At 38.1% G+C, this 20,376-nt stretch overlaps 2 protein-coding genes across 2 annotated transcripts; both read right to left on the reverse strand.

The window, feature by feature from the left end:
* Positions 1–12,700: 12,700 nt before the first annotated feature.
* LOC129756838 (uncharacterized) lies at positions 12,701–13,909 on the reverse strand. Its single transcript, XM_055753869.1, has 4 exons — positions 13,592–13,909; positions 13,453–13,523; positions 13,238–13,391; positions 12,701–13,180 (listed from the first exon to the last, which is right to left on the reverse strand). The coding sequence occupies exons 1-4, from the start codon at positions 13,731–13,733 to the stop codon at positions 13,086–13,088; spliced, it is 462 nt and encodes a 153-aa protein (XP_055609844.1). The 5' UTR covers positions 13,734–13,909; the 3' UTR covers positions 12,701–13,085.
* Positions 13,910–15,355: 1,446 nt separating this feature from the next.
* LOC129753090 (uncharacterized) lies at positions 15,356–16,358 on the reverse strand. The gene is made up of 2 exons (XM_055748892.1): positions 15,627–16,358; positions 15,356–15,532 (listed from the first exon to the last, which is right to left on the reverse strand). The coding sequence occupies exons 1-2, from the start codon at positions 16,356–16,358 to the stop codon at positions 15,356–15,358; spliced, it is 909 nt and encodes a 302-aa protein (XP_055604867.1).
* Between the last annotated feature and the right edge of the window lie 4,018 nt (positions 16,359–20,376).

Raw genomic sequence — 20,376 nt, forward strand, 5'->3', positions numbered from 1 at the left:
TCGTCATTCCAACCTTGAACTCAAAAACTTCACACACTGTTTGATTCGAATCTTCTGTCAAAGTTTTATAACTTGTTTTTAATTAATTTCGCGTCCTGAACTCGAATTTTTGGTCAGATTTTGTCTATCGCATCCAGTATTACTGATAAGGCTTTTAAAAATCAGTGCTATGATAAATCAATTACTGTCTATATATTATTTTTTACTTCTTTGCTGAAGACTGTAAAGCGGTTTAAGTTATACTTTGAAAAATATCTATAATTCATTTTGTTATAAAATTTCATCAGAATTTCGTCTCAACAGAAGGAAGAAAAAATTTCTTTTACTTCAAAGCCAAAATTACTTGCAGTCTTCGTAGAAACTTAAATTTTAAAAATCTTACTCAACGGTTGCTATTTATCTCAGATATTACGAAACTGCTTATAAAAAGCTGGACGTTTCACGGTTAAACATATCACGCTTTCGCCCATCAATCAGTCAATTGCATAATCTTCAAAATAAGAAGTATGGAAACTGAATAAATTATTGATTTATGTTTCAAAGTCAGCAACTTATGTACTTTTTATCAAAATAAATTGACTAAAGGATTAACATGAATGAACATTTTCATACAAATCGGAATTTTTTATTCAAGTTTTTAAAACTGTTTGCGTATCTTTCGTAACGAACTTTTGAAATCTGCCACTTTTAAGTTTAACTTCGCGAGAACTACTATGAAGAATTTTTGCAAAAGGCTTTGATAAGTATCTCAAATATCAAAATTTAAATAAAACAAGTCCAAAAAAGTAGATTTTCAAACAACTGCTGAATCACATATTTGAAAAACGCTGAATCACATTAAAAAAACGCTTTGATACGAAATATGAATTAATGGCATGAAATCAAATAACATCGCGTTTAAAGGTTGAAGTGACAGTGAGCACTTAGCTTATTTAATAGAACTATGAACGGTAATGTGTATCAACTCCATTTTATTTTACAACGGTGACCAAAAAAGGCACTCAGCTCGATCATTTTATGTTAACCTGATTTTCTTTGATTTTTCTTTTCAAGCTCCTTGAATTTGTGAATGTTGGCAACCCTGCTCTCAATACTGCCCAACAAACCATTAAGCACTGTTATAAGCCGCATAAGGACAGTGTAACAGCATTTCAGTACTAATTGGCTGTCAAAAAGTTTTACTGATGCCAATTAGCCCCGTGACATTCAAAAGTCAAATGAGCCCTGTATAAGCTCAGTCAATGAATTATCTTGCCTTCACAAGCCGCTAAGTCATTTTCAATAAAAGTAAACAACGTTGGGTAATACTAAAATAAAAAAAATCAAAGTCTCCATTCGTTTGGCTTTTTGCGGAGCAGAAGATGATTTTACCGGCGCGGCGATCGATTGGTTTGGTTTGAAATTGAGCTGAGGAAAAGAACCAGCTCAATTCTCGATTAACTGAAATGCAGGAATCGACGGAAATCTTCAAGGACATCGAGTACGAGCCATTGGATCTGCGTCCGAAGGGAATCCGCACCGTTCTTAAGAACCTGAACCCGGTCGACCATGGAGAAGCAGAGCGAACGAAAAAGTGCCCCAAACGAATATCGGTATTTGCTTTGATGGAATACATTTTCAGGTGCAAGTGAGGATTTTCTTATTTAAGAAATTAGTGAAAAAAGTTATGAAATAAAAAAAAATGATTGAAAATTGAAAAAAAAAGAAACAAGTGCCGAAAAACTATTCAAAATTGTAGAAATAAATGAAAGATTAAAAAGTCAACTGTTTTATCACTTTATTTTTGAGTATCCGGAAAATATATTTTTGTCTCCGTTGTGATGAATGATTCATTGGATTGGGGCATTGGATGTAACTCTCGGGTGTGTTATGTTTAAATATGCCAAATTCTGTTCAACTGATGCATGGATGAGATGGTCCATCAAGCAGAGGCACAGGTAAATGCAAAGCCAAGAACCGTCAAGCTTGAACGTTCAAAGGTTCGATTCTTCAGTCGTGTTCCATTCGGCAAAAAAAACCAACATCAGATAAAAAGGATTGATGGAGATGGGAAACAAATAGCTTTGGGAGGAAAAAGACAAAACAAAAACAAAATTTTTCTTTTTTTTTAATTTTCATTCAGTGGGTTCAACCGATTGTACCCACTGAAAAATATTTTGACAATTGAGGCCAGGCCGTATAGAAGCCGAATTGCAGGCCAAAACCGGCTTTGGATCAGCCCTTAAGTACAAAGGTAGTTGGTTTTGTTGGGCATATCCTATAATGTACTATAATGCCTAATAAAAGTCACTTTTTGCGGCTTAATGGTTACTTGGGTGAATCTTTAATATGTGATTCTATTTTATCAAGTGATCCTATCCATGGAGAATGGATTGAATTTTTCGGGCCGCAGCTGTGTTATAGAACAATAAAGATGATTTTCCAACATTTTTAAGATAAGCTTTTATTAACACTTTTGTTTTCATAAATAACTTGTAAGATGACAAAGTTATAATCAAAACAAACTAGTTTTTATTTGCTTTGATGATTTATCTTAAACACCCTAGAATGATCATTGAAAACTCAAATAAAATTTGGGCACCACTTCCTTTCGAATCCGTCTTAGAAGGAAACGAAACGAGCACGAAGGCACCAACAACAACAACAACTCCAACATGTCCTTACTTCTGTAGTACGGCGGCGCGCCGAGTGTTTTGCAGACAGCCATGTACATACGCTACACACGCACGCTTCGATGGCTGAACGTCAACTGAATTGATGGTCGGTGGCTGTGGCTCTTCGGCCTATCACTTTCTTTCTCCATGGATTCGGTTCGGTCGGTCCTAGGTTAGTGGAACGAATCCAACCGCACAAGAACGAGTCCACCGTCCTGTAACTTGTAAGTTGCAACTTGCAAATTTGCAAACGTACATCGCATCATCGCGCTGCATGCAAGCAACTTGCAGACTGTAGCTATCTTCGGAAATGATTCTTTCTGTTCGGCTCAAGGGATTTTATCTTCGGGCTTGCAAGTTTGAAATTTTCGTAACGTGCAGTCATCGCGACTTTTACTTGCAGACACGTTCGACGCTCTGCACGTAAGGGAAATAGAATCAGTCTGCAACTTTGCAAGATGATTTTTTCGGAGCTGACGTCGGGCTGTTAGAATCGGCACTGCATGTTTCATGATGGGATCTCTTTGCACCTCTGCCGGTAATTCCAGAATTGTGGCCAAAGCTTACATGGGACCCCAAAATTTTTATATATGATTGAAAAGATTTATTTTTAACAATTTCAAAACTTATAAAATAATCTTTAAACGCTAAAATACACTGCAGATATGGAAATTTTAAAATTATGACTTTTTTCGTAAGTGTTCTGTTTAAAGCATTCTATAGATTGTAACCAGTGCGTTAGTTTACCGTTGAGTGTAGTGAGAATCATAGTTTCAATTGCGATTCAAGGAGGTGCTTTGGGGAGGAACGGAGAGTGACCACTCCAAGATACAGAACGCGTAGAGGCAGCGTGATCAGGTCAACAGAGCGCTAGTCGACACCAGGCGGAGCTGAAGGACGCGTTATGGTAACGGTAACGCTAACGCATCGAAGCGTAACAGGACATGATGGGAGGAATTATGGACGGACCCCAAAAGTCTATGACCGGAGTACGGGGTCAATAGCCTAGCTAAGAAACCGGCTCATTTTGGATCCATAAGCTCGAGACGTCGACATCACCAAACCACACAACCACAAAAAGCCAGTAGGCAACCCAGCGAATTATCTGAGACACACTGTTAACCAGGTAACCGCCATTTTGAACCCCGTACCCGGCGTCCGACTAATCCATTTCGTATCCCATCATGTGCCTTAGGACCCCGTTATTTTTGGCTGAATAACAACCGAAGGTTGGCAATTCATTGAAGGTTTACCCTTGAGGTCGCCATCCAGGGAACCGCCAATCCGCTCCACCCAAACTGCGCGTGTCGTGAACTACCAGCCGATACCCAGCGTGCTTCGTCCGTCGTCGCCACAACCCACCAAGAGATCCTTGGATCCCTGTCACCAACCGCCGGCAAGCCGCGAGAAGGTAATCGAGCCGACGCCAACCCACCACACCGTCACGGCACCATTGTCACCACCGCTACACGAGGTAGTCCAGTTTGATCTATGGGGAAATCCTCATACCGGGGGGAAGTGAACCACCAAAAAGCCATTCGCCCAGTGTCACGTTAGTGCTTTACGTTTTTGGGGAAAATAAAGTGGGAGTTCTCTTGACCGATCTAAAGTGTTTCCTTGATTCCGCGATTCCTTTTACGAGTGCCAACCCTGAGGCTAGAGGGGGGTTCTTGCTCCACTGAGAAGTAGGTTAGCCCGTGGTTACAAGGTCATCTGCTACGTCAAATCGATTAAAATTTTAAATATTCAAAATCTTGAATAAATCACCTAAATAATGAAGCTAAAATCATAAATATCGGTTGAGATATGTAACCATGGGAACAAAATCAATTTACTAGTCAAAACTAGCGAAAAATAATTTGTTTAAAATTTTGCGAACGGCATGGGAAGGTTAAAGGCAAATGTGTAATGTTAATCTTATCAAAACGTGGACTGTTGGGAGAGGCGAGCAGGAAATGGTCTTCATCACCATGTGCAACCAGGCGTGGGAAATTAAATCATCACACTGAAATCCATCGTTTATCCCTCCTTCTACTAAATCAATCCTGAATCCCATCCTTTATCCACTGGTAGCGTTTCTGACCGCTCGAATCTTCAGTCTCCCTAACATCTCTTAGGATTTGTTTAGCTTGCGTTACATTCATCTTCTCTCTCTTCTGGACTTCTGATAGCAAACTGATTGAAAGCTTCACCGATACAAAAATCAACAGTAGTCAAGTCAAGTAACCAATGTTAACTGAGTGATCGACACGTTCAGAATCTATCAGCAGGCATCTCAATCACCTCTGATAGACGTCGTCTTGAGACCATATCATTTAACTTCAGTTTGCATGTATAAATCTAGTTGTCGACGCGTTTGCATGACAATCTGCCGACGTTGTGATGATTGGTATTACTGCAGTGTGAAATAAGATTTTTTCCTACAAGAATCGCATCCTGAGAGTTTATTTTGATTGATTTTCGGAACACTGCAGCAAAATTTGGATTTTCCGCATTGCGATACAGATCATGTAACTGAACTGTTGATGAACATGAACTGGCAAGCAGAGCTTGAAGATCTGAGTGTAGATGACGCGGTATCTACCTTCTACTCTCATATTAAGGAGGTTTTACGAGCGCACACACCTCCTAGACGATTGCGTCGACAAAAGATTTCTAGTCAACCTTGGTGGTACTCTGATCTTCGAAGAACTCGTAACGTTATTCGTAAAGCCCACAAACGATACATTCAAGACAAGGCTGATGAAAACAAGTTTTTTTTTTTACTTTATTCAAAAATATTTGTAGCTAAGAAGCTTATAATAAACTGTTGCAGCTACCATTTAGGAAAAACATTCGTAGTAAGTATCTTATTCTACCCTAAATTAAGCGCCCGAATAAGAAAATACTATTACCAAACTGTAACTATAATAGTTATAAAACTGTTTGGAACAGCGTAAAAAAAACTTTTAGAAAACGATAACTGACATCGTAAAAAACATTCCACTAATTGTGAATTCCAAAACGACTGTCTGCTGAATATGGCGTTGAGTTATGTTACTGTTTAAAACTGTTAAAACGATTGTATGGAACAATTGTTCTGCAAACAGTTGAGATAACGTCCGAAAACCTTTCATGGAAAACGTATTCAGATAATCAAACTGTTGCTGTTATGGGTTTATTCTAAAGTAATCTATTAACTAGACGGTAACGATAATAGTTTTCAAACGATTCAATATAAGGTTCTTCCAACGTTACCCAGCACCGTATTGAATGGCGACCCTCACCCACACATGAAAATATTTTTGCGGATTTCGGATGTGAAATTTATTCACTTCATCTTTATTAAGTTTGAATTACTTACATAACAATGAAAATTAAAACTGGTTTCCTCCTGTAGAAGATCCTCCCCAGCCATAGGTAAAACGAAAGGTTGGTATCGTAGCTCCAGCGCTACTGGATGTAGGGAAGCCATCGAGTGAGAATGCGTGGAAGCTGAAATTAAATACATTTTCATTTGAATTCTTCAATATTTTAATTATGATTACTTACAGAGTTTACAGAAACAATCCCGTTTCTCTCCGGTAATTTCGCAGGGTTGTCTCAAAACAATCCCGGTTTTTTTTTGTCTGCTAGAGGCTACGATGCAATCCATTTCGCCTCCGATGTTTTTTGCCAAACGGTTTCTTCCGGCCACCCATTCGGATTGGTTGTGTGGACCTGCAATCGTCGTGCAGAACCGTTGAAGAAACCACGGAAACTCCGAAAACTGCACCAGTAAACGCAGCGAAAACTCTGGTGATGGTCCGTGCCAAAAGCAAAAGCGAGCAGAGAAAACAAAACAAGATTGTGCTTTGTGAGCCAATGAAGCCAGTTATCCTGAGTTTTTGAATTAATACCGATCATGATGTTTGCGAATATTTAATATATGTATTAAAATTACACCATTTTAGTTTTACAAAAAATACTCAAAACAATTAAATTAGAAGGCGATTGATGACTTCCATTTAATAATAGCGTTTCGTTTATTAACAAAGGCAAATTAGTTATCCACGAATTTAGCCCTAACTGCTGTCATTGTTTATTAATTCAGAAGTTAACAGTTTTGAGCGAGGTTTGAACCTCAAGTAGGCGAGGGTTAGGGTTGGGGGTGAGTACCATATATTTGCATCGTCCCGAGTGACGATTTTGTTCGTTTATTTAGAAAAAGTTTTCCCCCGTGCCGGTGGAGAGAACGGAAACAGTATAAATTGCATTCAACCAAGAGGTTAAAATAAACTTTAGCTTAAATTAAATGTCGATTTTAAATTCAATTCTTGTGAAAAAATGTCAACAACTAATGACAATATTTTGTTAAGTGGTATTAGGTATTTGTGAACTTGTGAAAAGTACATCATTAAATTCAATTGAAGACTCATTTTAGACATTTGAGAAAAATCCAAAATAGAAAATTGAAGTAGAAAATTGCATGCATGCTACTCACCAAATTTGTGATTGCTGGTTGTTTCTTTATAACATGCATTATTTTCAATGACAAATGAATTAAAATTGTAATTAAGTCCATGGATTCGTAAAAAAAAATTTCATAATCATCTTACATAATGGAGCATTGTTAAAGGCATCTTGTAAGGCCGATGACATAGTGAGAACGATTTGGCGAACACGATCAATGCGAACTCAAGTGGCGTGAAAAATTGGCATCTCCCTCGTTGCATTTAATGTCAGGTTTGAACGATTCACATACATATCCATCAAATGTGGTTCGCCACATTAATTCGCATCGCATCGCATCGCGTGCACTATGTCATCGGCCTAAATCAAGAGCTGAACTTCAAAAGTAAACAAAATAAATTAATTCCATAAATGTATACTTATTTTATACAAAACCAACTGGCATCTCTGACCGGGCGTTTCGTAGATTTTGACGTGTGAGTTTGGCGATTATGACAGAAGGGATGAACGGTTTGTTTAACGGTTCGAGTTCAGTTTTAAGATTAATGAAAAATTGAAGGAAATCGTTCATATCATGCTATCACCTTTTCAGATACCGTCGCACGTGTTCACATGAACGTTCATATTTCGTTGTTATCGTTGGCGAAGTAAAGTTTAGGAAAACAGCTACGTTTACAGATACAGTCACTATTTCTGAAACCGTAGATGTATCATAGAGACTGTTCAAGATATGGTTTTTTGGCATGCGGGCAGCAATTCAGTAATAATTCAAAAGGATTTTGTAGGCGCGATTTTTTAGGGTTTACATTATGTAGGTAAATAATGTTCCACAACTTCAATATCAGAGCTTATCATAGTTTCGGTAGATCATAGATATCACAAATTCTTATAGGTTTCGAGTATTCATCCTTTTTCAAAAATACGAATCCGTTTGAAAACCAAGCAAACTTGAAATTACTTTAATTTTTAAATTTTCTGGCAGTACTCAGCAGTTTTTGATTAGCGTTAGTCAAACGATTATTCAAGAAAATCCGTTGATCCACTCCTAGTCCAATGTTGAGGCAGTTGATTGGTTTTCCGCGGGCAATTCTAATCAATTTCTCCTTCAGTACGTCGTTAGTGAAACGGACCAGAATGGGTGCAATTCCTTTTCCACTTGAAGACGAAAGGCGAGTTATTCCAACGATTTGCTCGGCATAGCAGTCATCTTCAAAATAGCGCATAATGTTGTGAATAATCTTCCCTAAATCTTCATCAACTAAGCGTACCACATTACTGATTAAAATGTGGCTGTTCAGAGATGCTTGTTTGAGTAAATTCACCTCAAAATTGAGCTCCTCAGTGTTTTGACGCAGTTCAGCATTCGTCGTTTTGAGCACATGTACTTCTTCAGCCAAGGATAGGACATTTTCTTCTTGATGCTTCACGGCAACTCTCAAGTTCTCAAACTCACTCGAAATAAATTGTTGGGAGTGTTTAATTTCCTCAACTTCATTTTTTAATGAAATAATTGAGTCGTTAATATAATTGGCAACACTATCAATCCTAGCATTTGTCGTATCTATTGCGCCCATGATATCTGCCTTAATCATGTTTCGCAAATCCAGGAGCGAGATATCGGCGCGATCATCAGCAGCAACCGTGTTATTGTTTCCTGCAGCAACTCCAGTGTAATCATCATTGGTCCGGTGCTTTTTGGTGTCATTCTCTGGTGAAACATTATCACCGTGCGAGTCATCCAATTTGTTTCTGTTGCGTCTCGTCATCGTTTAAGAAATTGCCGCAGCAAACGCTTGCCGGTGATACACAACACAGCTATTGTTCTCGATTGTGCGGCTTGGCAATAATTAAAGTTTTTAACGCTTTTCGTTCGGAATTGCGAATTTGAAAAAAAACAACTTTCCACTAATCAAAACAATCGCACTTCAAGTGTTCAGGAAACTACACCAACCGAAATAGAGTTTTTGATAGTAAAACCAGTAAAACCGTAAGTAACTTTCCTTTTTCTTCCGATTATGGGTTTTTTCAGTTATTCCTCTCTAGATTAGATACAGAATATTCGGCAACGTAAAACAAGATCCTTCTTCTTTCTTGAAATATATCTGATAGTCGACTCGGAAATTCTATTCCATCATCTGTAACGTTTCAAGAACGGACATGGGAAAGCGTTAACGATTCTGCAGGTTTGTTTGCCGAATGTTTTAGTAGCGTGAACAATAGAGTGCCCCAAATTTGTATAGGAAATTTAAAATCTGTTGAAAGTTATGCGCTGCAGGCTAATATTGATCCTAGGCCTAGTACAAGACTCCATGCCAAATTTGGGCCAGATCGGTCCACGGGAAGGGTCGCTCAACGAGCCTGAATTTGTATGGGATTTTGAGACATTTTGTTCGGGAGGTAAATGAAAACCAGATTTTTTGTATCAACAACTCTGGTTCTTTTCGGCCTATCTCTTTTGAAAACGGGTTTAATTCAAGCCTAAATTATGACAAATATTTCTTTCGAAAACTGCATTTCGATTGAAGTTAGCACAAAAAAGTTATTAGGCTTCAAAAATGGGCTGACATTTTTAAGGATGATATTCACCACTGTTAATGAGGCGTCAAAATGTTCGAGAAACCCCGACCGGAACACTGAATTTGAAATGCATGCCATTTCGTCAAATCATGACCGATTTAGATTGTTTTTGTTGCGTTAGATTGTAAAATCTCAAATTTTTTAAGTATTTGGTTGTGGTTGTGGATAATATTCACGTGATAGCACGGATGAAGTAATGGTTCGAGGAGTAGTCTAGGCGAAACTTTAGGGGAGAATTAAATTACTTTATCCCCATTTCTTGTTTTCATCATATTTTCAAGTGAAAATTACACTTCAGAACCTCGTTTTCGATGCAAAATGCGCAGTGTCCGGCACAAAAACGCTTATCCGCTAATCGCTAATTAGTCCGCTAACTTTCGATTAGCGAATTTATTTTCTCGCTAAATAATTCTTCAGCTAGCGGATAAGAAAGTTCCGCTTATTTTTAGTTCCGCTAACTGAAAAACGCTACATCTTTAAAGTATTAATTTGGCCATAGACTTATAGATCATAAACTCAGCCTCATTCAAATTTAAAATTTTGAATCCAATCAGATATTCAAATTATCGTTAAAGATTGATTTCGAAAGCTATTTGATCTCGATTTTGACTGCAATCATAGGAATAAGTGTCTTTTTGAATTGTCTTCACTTGAATTTATGTCTGAACCATAAGCCTTCTTTGAATATAAAAGAGATGAAAAAATTGAAATTTCCAGAACAAAACAAGTCAATGAATCAATCAATGTTTTGAGTTGTATTACTGTCAAAAAAGATGACAAATTATTTCGGACAAAACAAAACCTAAAGAGAATCTTTGCATAAACTGATGTAAAAAAAAAGATAATCGGGTGAATATTCTGAAAAATGTGATTCAAAAGCTTTTTCTTTTATTTTCCACCAAATACGATAACTTATATTAAAATGGACTGACGCAAATGATATGGCCAGAAATATTACAAAACAAGTTCGAAAACTGCTCCTATTGATATTCTTTAACAACTTTTCATGTCAATATTATAATTAAAGATGGCTGCAAAATTTGTGTTTTGCTAATCTATTTCAAAACTTTGTACTATCGATTAGCGATTAGCGCTTTTCTATAGATCGATAAATTTTACGCAACATTTAGCGGTTTTGATTAGCGATCGCTAGCTTTGACCGAGTTAGCGATCTAATTAGCGCCGCTAACTTTTCAGTTAGCGATGCCGAACACTGAAAATGCGCATAAGCTAAAAATGATGATTATAAACGACTTTTGCCAAGCAAAAAACTTCATCGTTGAGGATAAATATTTGACCGTTTTTCCTTAAATTGCATAACCACAGGGGCTAAGGAACATGACATTCAGTACTTTTTCGGTTGTAATGCACGCCACACTTCAACCATTTTTTTCCTTACTTGGAAACATTTTAGACTGACTCAAGGCTACATTGCTTAAAAGTTCTTATTAAAATTGTTTCTCAAATAACTGAGCTTTTTTTTAATTTTTGAAACATGCTCTGTAGCAGATTTATCGATTAATTTAAACGTAATAAATTTAACAAATCAGCAATTCCAAACATCAACACATTCTATAAAACGATAAAACCTTCATTCTTGATTCAAAAAATGCTATCGCGAGGAGAATCTTAGGCTTTGTCAAAAAAAGGTCAATGTAGGCAAACTTTATGTGCTATACCAGCGAATTGCATGCCGCAACATATAAGAAACTTCAAATGGACTCAATATACATTGACTTCGCTAAGGCCTTCGATAAGGTCCCACACAGAATCGTTATAGAAAAACTTACTCGCTACAGCTTTCCTGTATGGGTAACCAAATAATTGTCGTCGTACATGCTTAATCGTTGAGGTTTTATCAACCTCACTCTATTGTGTTCAACATGCCGTCTGGTGTACCTCACGGCAGCCACTTAGGACCGCTTATCTTCGTGCTGTTTATACACGATTTAGCAACATTTCTTTAATCACCGAAACTACTGTTTGCTGATGATTTGAAAATCTATCGAATCATAGATTAAATAGTGGATTGCGCTTCGCTTCAAGATGACATCGACAGATTACTGGCGTAGTGCAACACACATGGAATGGAAGCCAATGGCGGTAAGTGAAAGTGCATAAGCTTCTTCAGGAGTAGAGCCTCAATTGTTTACGACTGCGCTTTAAGTGGAAGCTCACTCGGAAGGGTAACCTCCATAAAAGATCTTGAAGTTACTTTAAATCAAAAGCTCACTTTTTTCCCAGCATGTCGCGACAACTACACCCAAAGGCTTCGCTTTGCTCGATTTTCTTCGTCGGAACACGTCAAGTTTTGAAAACCCGTACGCATTGAAAACTTTATTCTGCTCGTTGTTAAGCAGCGTCTTAGAATATACGGTCCCGATTTGGGCACCCTACCACTCCGTCCACAGCGACTGGTTTGAAAGAATCCAGAAAAAATTTCTGCGTGACGCGTCTTCCCTGGCAAGATCCCGTACGATTACCTCCTTACTCTTAGAGGTGTAGCCTACTATCAATGACGCCTTTGAATCCTAGAAGAAATTATCTGCAACGAATCTTCATCTACCTACTATATTTTGACCAACGCTGTTGACTGTCCCCAACTGCACCAGAGTTTACGCAATCAGTTAATTTTTTGGTTGCCAAGAAGCAGAACAGTATTTGGACAAAATCACCTCTAACACCGATGTTGTAAAGCTTTTAATGTTCTCTCGCACTTATTTTACTATCATATATCTAAATCTACGTTTAAAAGTGCAATCCGTGATGTAAACTAATTATAATAGTATTGTAATTTTATTCATAAGTTAGTTTAGTTTAGACAGTACTCAAAGACTCCAAATAAATAAATAAACATGACCTACAGATTTAAATTTTTTTAAAGATTGTTTTTGATAATTTGATTCAATTATTTTACTTCCAAGGTTTTAAAAGGGATGTAAGTCATCATTGAATTGAACAAATCTGAAGCTTTTTTCACAGTTTTAGCAACAGTTTTCTCAGAAATGCAAAAACCATGAAAAATTACTCCATTCAAATTCTGGCGAAAGAACTGATTAACTGTATTTCAATCGTTCCGCCCGTTCTACGAAATTGACTGTGGGTGAATAAAAGCGTTCATTTAAGTCATGATTGGTAGTTCATATTTATCAGCGCGTATAAAGGAAGGGGAAAACTTTGGCCTTATTAATATGCAGTAGGTATTTAGGTATCCAATTAATTGTGTGTAAATATTGTCTGGACGAAAAGGTTCATTAATTAATACCGAGCAATTAATTCCTGTTGCCTACGTTTGCGTCTGTCTTCTCTGCTCGGATCCAGCTCCCAGGACCAATTGATATCAGGGGTCCACTTGATGAGTTCTTGAATGCACCGCAGCAGGACAACGCGCAATGGACGGTGTTCCAGGGTAGCGACGTGTCTTTACACCACATCCACGTAGTAAAGTGGTTCCTGCTGCTCCCGACGCATTTTGCGGACGGCTCCAGAAACTACCAAAGCCTCTAGCGTAAAAATTACTGTAATCGAAGGAAATAAATTAATGTGAGTTTTAATAGTTAGTAGTAAAAACTTACATGTAAACATAATAATTATCTTCATTTCTGCAGCAGTTTTATCCATGTTGGCTTCATTGTATTCAGTGATTGATAAAATTACTCGTCGAATAATGGCGGAAGCTTTGAGGGTTATTGTACATGTTTGATATATTTGAAGCATTTTTTCCATACGCTAAAATTCATGAAATTTGAAATTTTTTAAGTTTTTCATCTCGGTTAAATAAAACTCTTACCTTTGCCACCCCAATAATGAGCATAAATGATAGGAAATTGTAAAGAACTAGCAGCACAAATATCGGTTCCACTGAAACAACGAATTATAAATCTGTATAAATTATCATAGAATTTTCATACAATGACATGGACACTTACCATCGTAACAACCGACATCTCGATCTGGATCAGATATCCTGGAGCAGGCCAAAAGCGCTGAGGCCACCTTAAATGAGACGGTAATTTCCGCCAGAGCAATAAAATAGCTCCACGTATAGTAATTGCACACTGCACATCGCATTTTCGCTTCCTAATATATAATTTGATTTCTATCCACAAGGCTACCGGATTTGGAATCCCAATTTAATTGCTTTAGTTGTCTTCTGTCTGGTAAAATAATTCTTCTTTCTGTTTTGATTAGCGAAGAGGGAATTCAAAATGTTTCCCTACCGAGTGTACAAAATCGTCAAAACAAATTGTACAATTCTGACAGGAGTTGAAAAAAAATCGAACGCATGCGCGTGATGAGCATCAAGGATTCGTCGCTGGTTGCATACCTTCTGGCAATGACAAATAGAATGCGCCACAATCGCCTGTCATACAAAGACGATCCGAACGTTGATGCCTTAAGGGTATTTTATTAATTCACACTGGAGGAGTTCCAACAATTAGTTCTGGGTTAAACTGATATGACTTCACAGCCCGGCATCTTAACGTTGAACATATTATAATAATCCAACTGAATGGAAGGTGAATGAATAATGGTGACGAGCAGGTTTTTTCTGAGTGAGGTGTAGTGCAAAACAAATTTCACCCTGCCCAAGGCGCAAACTTTCGGCTTTGATGGCTAATTTAGTGCCAACGACAGACACCTAGATTTGATTGAGCTTTTGATTTCGCACAATGACAATTTCGTGCACAGATCGTGACCATTCGAGAGGTTTGGTGATTAATTTGGTGAGACTTTTCAATGGCGAATGTTCTCATGATGCCCTCTGACAACTCACATCGTAATGCATTGTCAATGGACTGAAGAGGACTTGACAATGAACTGTAAATAATTCAGATTTTGAAAATATGCATTGTAAGTTTTCCAATTGCTCTACAAGACGAGGTAAAGAGCCTTATCAATAAATGATGAGAACTTTTTAACTTTTAAACATTGCTTACGAATTAATAATTAGATTTATGTTATATCTAGTTGGGCGAACAGTTGATTTTGAAATTCTTTTTACTTTTTTTTGCTAGAAGTAATCATATTGTTAACTTTAAGTAGGATAAAAATTCCTTTCTTTGTTAGATTTAAAAAGTTAATCTTACTGCACTGACATAACCCTTAGAACACAAATCCGATCATTTTCTGTTTTATTTTGTTATTTGTTTATTTTCATCAACAGATCACATATTGATCCAAATGATAGGTTAAAAATTAATGACAAACTACAATTACACGGAATTTTCCCTATGCTATACTTAAAGCACTAAGGATTCTGCTTCGGAATAATTCCCTCGAAACGTCAAAATCAAAATGATTGTCCAGGATCACACCAAGGTCTTTCACATGCTCAACTCGTGCAACTGCCTCATGTCCCAAAAAAAAAGCTTGCGTGAAAACGAAATTACCGTACATTTGTTGCGATTCAAGGGAAGGCAATTGACATCAAACCAGGCGGCGAAGATGTTAAACTGGCTCTGCAAGACGTTGACATCTTCGAGGCTGTTGATGGGTTGAAACATTTTCAAGTCGTCGGCATACGCCAGTTTTGGTGCATCGAGAAGCAGCAGCACGTCGTTGAAGTAGATCAGGAATATTATGGGTTCTAGGTGGCTCCCTTGAGGTACTCCAGAAGAGGCAGGAAATTGATTGGAAAATGATTCACCTGATCGTACAATAAGTTTCCGTCCTACCAGGTAGCTATGGAACTATTCCAGTAAAGAGCCGCAAATACCGATACGATCTAGTTTGGCTATGGCTATTTTGTGGTTTACCTTGTCGAAAGCTGCGGTCAGGTCGGTGTAGATTACGTCGGTTTGAGATCCTTTGGCAAAGCTGTCTTGCACGAAAGATGTGAACGGCAATATGTTTGTTGTAGTAGAGCGCTTAGGCATGAATCCATGTTGTTCGTTAGAAAAATAAAAATTGCAATACGAGAAAAAATGGAACCAGCTCAAACAGTTTGGCGATCGCACATACGGCAGAAATACCGCGATAATTTTTAACGTTCTTTCTGTCACCTTTTTTGTGGACGTGGAACATATAAGCCTCTTTCCAAATGGAAGGGAACGTGGATTCCGTGAGCGATGCTTGGAAGATTCTTTTTATAGAAGTCAGCATATGTGATAAATATTGTTTTAGGAAAGTCGCTGGAATGCCATCCGGACCTGCAGAAACACTGGATTTCAGCTTAGCAGTCGCCTTCAAGATGGTATCTTCATCGATTACGATGTGATGAAAGGAAGTGCACTGACGTGGAACGTTACTAGCCGCAATAGTCAACTGGTCCGTGGATATTGAACCAGAATCAAAAGTACTACGGAATTTGTCAGCGGAGAGGTTACAGATATCAAGGTCCGAGGTTGCCGACTTGTCTTCCAAAAACATGTAGGACGGTAGGCCCGATTCTTTCCGTTGGACCTTAATGTACTGCCAAAACGATTTGGGTCTAGTTTTAAAGCCACGCTGAATCCGGATAAGGTAGCCCTGGTAACAACGCGTGCATACTTTTTTATAAGCCGCGTTAAGTTTGCGATATTGGTTTTTGGCGTGGAGAGACTTGTTCCTCAAGTAGTAGCGGAGGGCTTTGTTCTTGATTGCTTTCATTTGTAGCAACTCTGTCGTGACCCAGGGAGCACGTAGGTCAGTGGCTGCTGAGCGTTTTGGTACGTGACGATCGATGATGTAGTTGATGATATGGGAGAACTTCATAGCAGCGGCGTTTGGAGCGGAAGATTCGAGTTCAGAATTCCAGTCGATGGCGTCAAGTGTTTGTGAAATAGCGACAAAATCGGCGTTCTTGAAATCGAGAAAAAAGGATGCCGGCTTATCGATAGGAGTCACAACTTCAGAGATTTCAAGCGAAAGCAGCAGTGCCGGGTGGTGAGTGTGGGACGCAGATATTTCAGATTACTTAAATGCAGTTGTCTATATTGCTATTACACATTATTCATACCTACGTTGCCATTTGATAGCCCCTCGTCAGTCGACATAAATATCGTCAGTGCGTTTAACCGACATGAGTCGAGCCAGTCGGGCCATAACCAGCATCGACAACGCCGGCGCGAGAAACGCGTATCACACCAGTCGGTCGAGTGCAAAGTGTTCCGTTTCCCATGCACCAGGATACCAGCGCAAACCGGAACTAGCTATCAGGTATTTTCCCTCTGAGCAGAGCCCACAATTGGCGATCCTGCCGGATAATATTTACTTTTACAATATTCGCCTGAGAACCTTAATTTTTGTTTTTCATGAAGCAATCACGATTATTTCACTCAATGCATGGATGCCATCTTGAATATTCGGCACCAACCAATCTTGAAACTTGTTATGCATCCAATATACAGAAAACCTTTTTCGTTTACTAATCATTAAAATTCGCAGTGAAAGTCTTAGTAGATTCTACCTCCAAGAAGGCTAACGAAGTTCATTCCTTTTGTTTCCTCTAAAGTGTAGTTGACTTTTCATAAATTGCATATTTAGGCATGCTTAAATAAAAAAGAAGTCTTTGTTGTGCAATCCCAAACCCACCAGAAACGGACAAATTGAACAAATATTTTCGGGAAGGAGAGTTTAGTGGTTTCCATCTTTTTATAATTTTTTGACCGCTGTGCCTTGACCGTGTTTGTGCGTATTGTGTATACCATCTGAAGTTCAAAGTACCTTTGAAAAAAAGAGCTAAAATTAAGCTTATTTACGTTTAAAAAAGAAAATGTTGGATGTGAGGCGCGATGCAAACTTTTGAATAGCTCATTATACTGTGTTAAAAAAAATCTGACGCGATGAAGACTTCCGTCAGTAAAGAACTATGCAAAAAAAAACTACTAGCTAGGCGCGATGCAGACTTCCGCCTCGTTCATTTGAGCCTTGTGCAGATCTGGCGCGATGCAGACTTCCGTCAGTGAAAATGCCTGTCTTTTTTGGCGCGATGCAGACTTCCGCCTATTTCATTTGATTGTTATGAAAATCTGACGCGATGCAGACTTCCGTCAGTTAAAATGCTTTTAAAATGCGTTTCGTTTGGCGCGATGCAGACTTCCGCCTAGTGCAAATCTGACGCGATGCAGACTTCCGTCAGTGCAAATGCCTCAGTAATGTGTTGGATTTGGCGTGATGCAGACTTCCGCCTATTTAATTTGAGTGTTAAGAGAATCTGGCGCGATGCAGACTTCCGTCAGTAAATGCCTTTAGAATTGAGTCTTGTGAAAATCTGACGCGATGCAGACTTCCGTCAGTAAGAATATTCTTTTAATATGTCTTGTTTGGCGCGATGCAGACTTCCGCCTAATTCATTTAAGCTTTGTGAAAATCTGACGCGATGCAGACTTCCGTCAATGAAAATGCTTTTAGATATGTCTTGGTTGGCGCGATGCAGACTTGCGAAAATCTGACGCGATGCAGACTTCCGTCAGTTAAAAAAATCTTTTAATGACGGCTTCCGTCTGTGAAAACGCTTCTAGAATGTGTAATGTTCGGCGCGATGCAGACACCAAGTTCATTTGAGTCTTGTGAAACTCTGACGCGATGCTGACCTTCGTCAGTGGAAATATTCTTTGACTGTTGCTATCTTTAAATATCTGTCTAATAATTATTAAATAAAAGATGACCCGACAAAGACTTCCACCGGAGAGAGAGAGAGAGAAAAGTGCTTCAGGCATGTTCCTGGCTTGGCACGACACTGATCATTGCTTATAAAAGTTATGAAATATTTCCTTGAAAATATCTAACGCAGTACATGCATCCGGTGTGAAAATAAAATAACGTGAATGAATACATTTGGCCCGATCTTCTAAGCTTTAGTAATTTGCATGTTCATGAATCATGTAACACGAAATATCTGGCGTTATAAATATTTTCGCCAGTCAAGTTAGATTGAGAACTAAACTAGAGTAGCACCTTCGTATTGTAAAACTGAAAGGCAACCCACAATTGTATGACGAAGATAAAACAAAAGACTTCTGATGGTAAAAAAAAAAAAAAACCTAGTAGCTTGATGATAAAATTAGCTTAAAGAAATCTTAAAATACTTGATCAAACATCTTGTGTAAAAAAAATCACAATCTTTAATTGTTTACTGTAATTGAATTGTTCATAAAAGCGATAATCATATGAGGTCTAAAATCTCTGGTAAAGCAGAGGATTCGCTCTTCAGCCTAATCGCTATCTATACAATATGAGCCGCAAGAAAAATGAACACTCCCCGAATGTTACTTAACCAGCGTGGTTATGTGAGCCATGGTTCAATCAACGGTTAATCTTTAACGGCTGATTCATTACGACCGAAGGACACAAGGTTACTTTGAGCAAGGATGATTTCGCGAAGCATGCAACTTAGTTTCAAAATCAGCTCAGAAAAGAAGAGATCTGTTGCATATAATCTCATAGAATATTTCCCCATAAACGCTGATAGTAATGACGACAGAAGTAAAATATTCACAAGGATAAATTGTAATAAAATATGTTTTGCCCTATAATCATTCTATACAACCGTACTGATTGAGTGGAATATTAAAGTCCAATAGAGGACACAAAATTGCTAGTCCTAAGTGATCTTTATATCTCGTTTAAATTTCCTAGCACCTCGCTTGTAGTGATACCGTTATTTATTACGTTACAAACGGTATTCGCTCGTTATGGCTTTTAACATAGTTATAATTTTCAAATGTTTTTTTTTTGTTTCCTTTTTTTTCATTAAATTACTCTTTTAACGTGATTGATGCGATACTTATATTGATAAAAAATATTATGAAAACGTAATCAAAACATCGGATAGTTTTTTTACATTATTGTGGTATTTAATAAGTTTGGCTGTAACGAGCTCCGAGTCGGCTGTGACAGGACATGGTAGAAGCACTGGTAGTAGGTTAAAGTTTAGCGATTGTAGCTATTCCTCCCTTCGTGAATTCACAGCAAAACAACATACTGTAATCCAAAGAGTCGCCAGATTAACATACAGATAACCAACGTGTGTTCAATTGATCCAAACTCCTTCGTTTTGTTTCACGCCCAGCCTTTGCAAGTTGCAGCGGAACTTTACAGCTGGATTCTGCAGTCACACCACACATACTAACGGTAATTCACAAAAGCACACTTCAATTTTAAGCCTTTTTTGGTCATGCGTCCAACCGATAAATGGGCGGGCGATTCATTTTCTTCTGAATTGTAGACTCTGGTTCCCGTTCCGTAGCATTTGATGAGAGTCGTACTCGGACGGTGACACAGTCTCTTCTTTCAGTACCTCGACGAGCGAGGACATTTCGATAACTGCACATCAAAATAGCACAAAATTCATCCGTAGCACAGCTCCCTCGAAAAACGGGTGTTTTCTGCTCCAAGTTGCCCATCAAACCTGCATGAAACCAACATGTTCCTTAGCAATTGGTCAAGGTTGAAATGGTGGATAACGGACAATAATCCAGCAACTATCAAACTAAATTTTCAAAAATACCTTAATTTTGCAAACTAACCTGTTTTAGAAGCTTCGTCGATGATGGTACCAATTCGCAAACACGGGTTGTATTTTGAAGGATCTAAAGAAACACACTAGCTGTTTAAACATCAAATTTCGGAGCAAATTTAGATCTAGCTCATCAGATAGTATAACAACTTGAGGGAAATAACTTATCGCGTTTATTTTTGTTTTGTTGACAAATTCTTTACCTGTTTTGTTTACCTCCCTTTTTTTCTTACACGATAAATTAAAAATAATTAAAAAGGAAATGAAATAAAC

This window comes from Uranotaenia lowii, chromosome 3 (assembly GCF_029784155.1).
Source record: "Uranotaenia lowii strain MFRU-FL chromosome 3, ASM2978415v1, whole genome shotgun sequence".
NCBI classification, from domain to species: domain Eukaryota; kingdom Metazoa; phylum Arthropoda; class Insecta; order Diptera; family Culicidae; genus Uranotaenia; species Uranotaenia lowii.

Bases quoted from the DNA above. Each gene is read 5' to 3' on its own strand.
- LOC129756838 (XM_055753869.1), bottom strand. From the start codon at position 13,733: ATGCGATGTGCAGTGTGCAATTACTATACGTGGAGCTATTTTATTGCT. The intron at 13,392-13,452 runs GTAAGAGTTTTA...CATGAATTTTAG, and splicing joins TCATTATTGGGGTGGCAAAG to CGTATGGAAAAAATGCTTCA. The intron at 13,181-13,237 runs GTAAGTTTTTAC...CTTCGATTACAG, and splicing joins GATAATTATTATGTTTACAT to TAATTTTTACGCTAGAGGCT.
- LOC129753090 (XM_055748892.1), bottom strand. From the start codon at position 16,358: ATGAAGTTCTCCCATATCATCAACTACATCATCGATCGTCACGTACCA. The intron at 15,533-15,626 runs GTATGTGCGATC...TTCATGCCTAAG, and splicing joins ATTATCGCGGTATTTCTGCC to CGCTCTACTACAACAAACAT.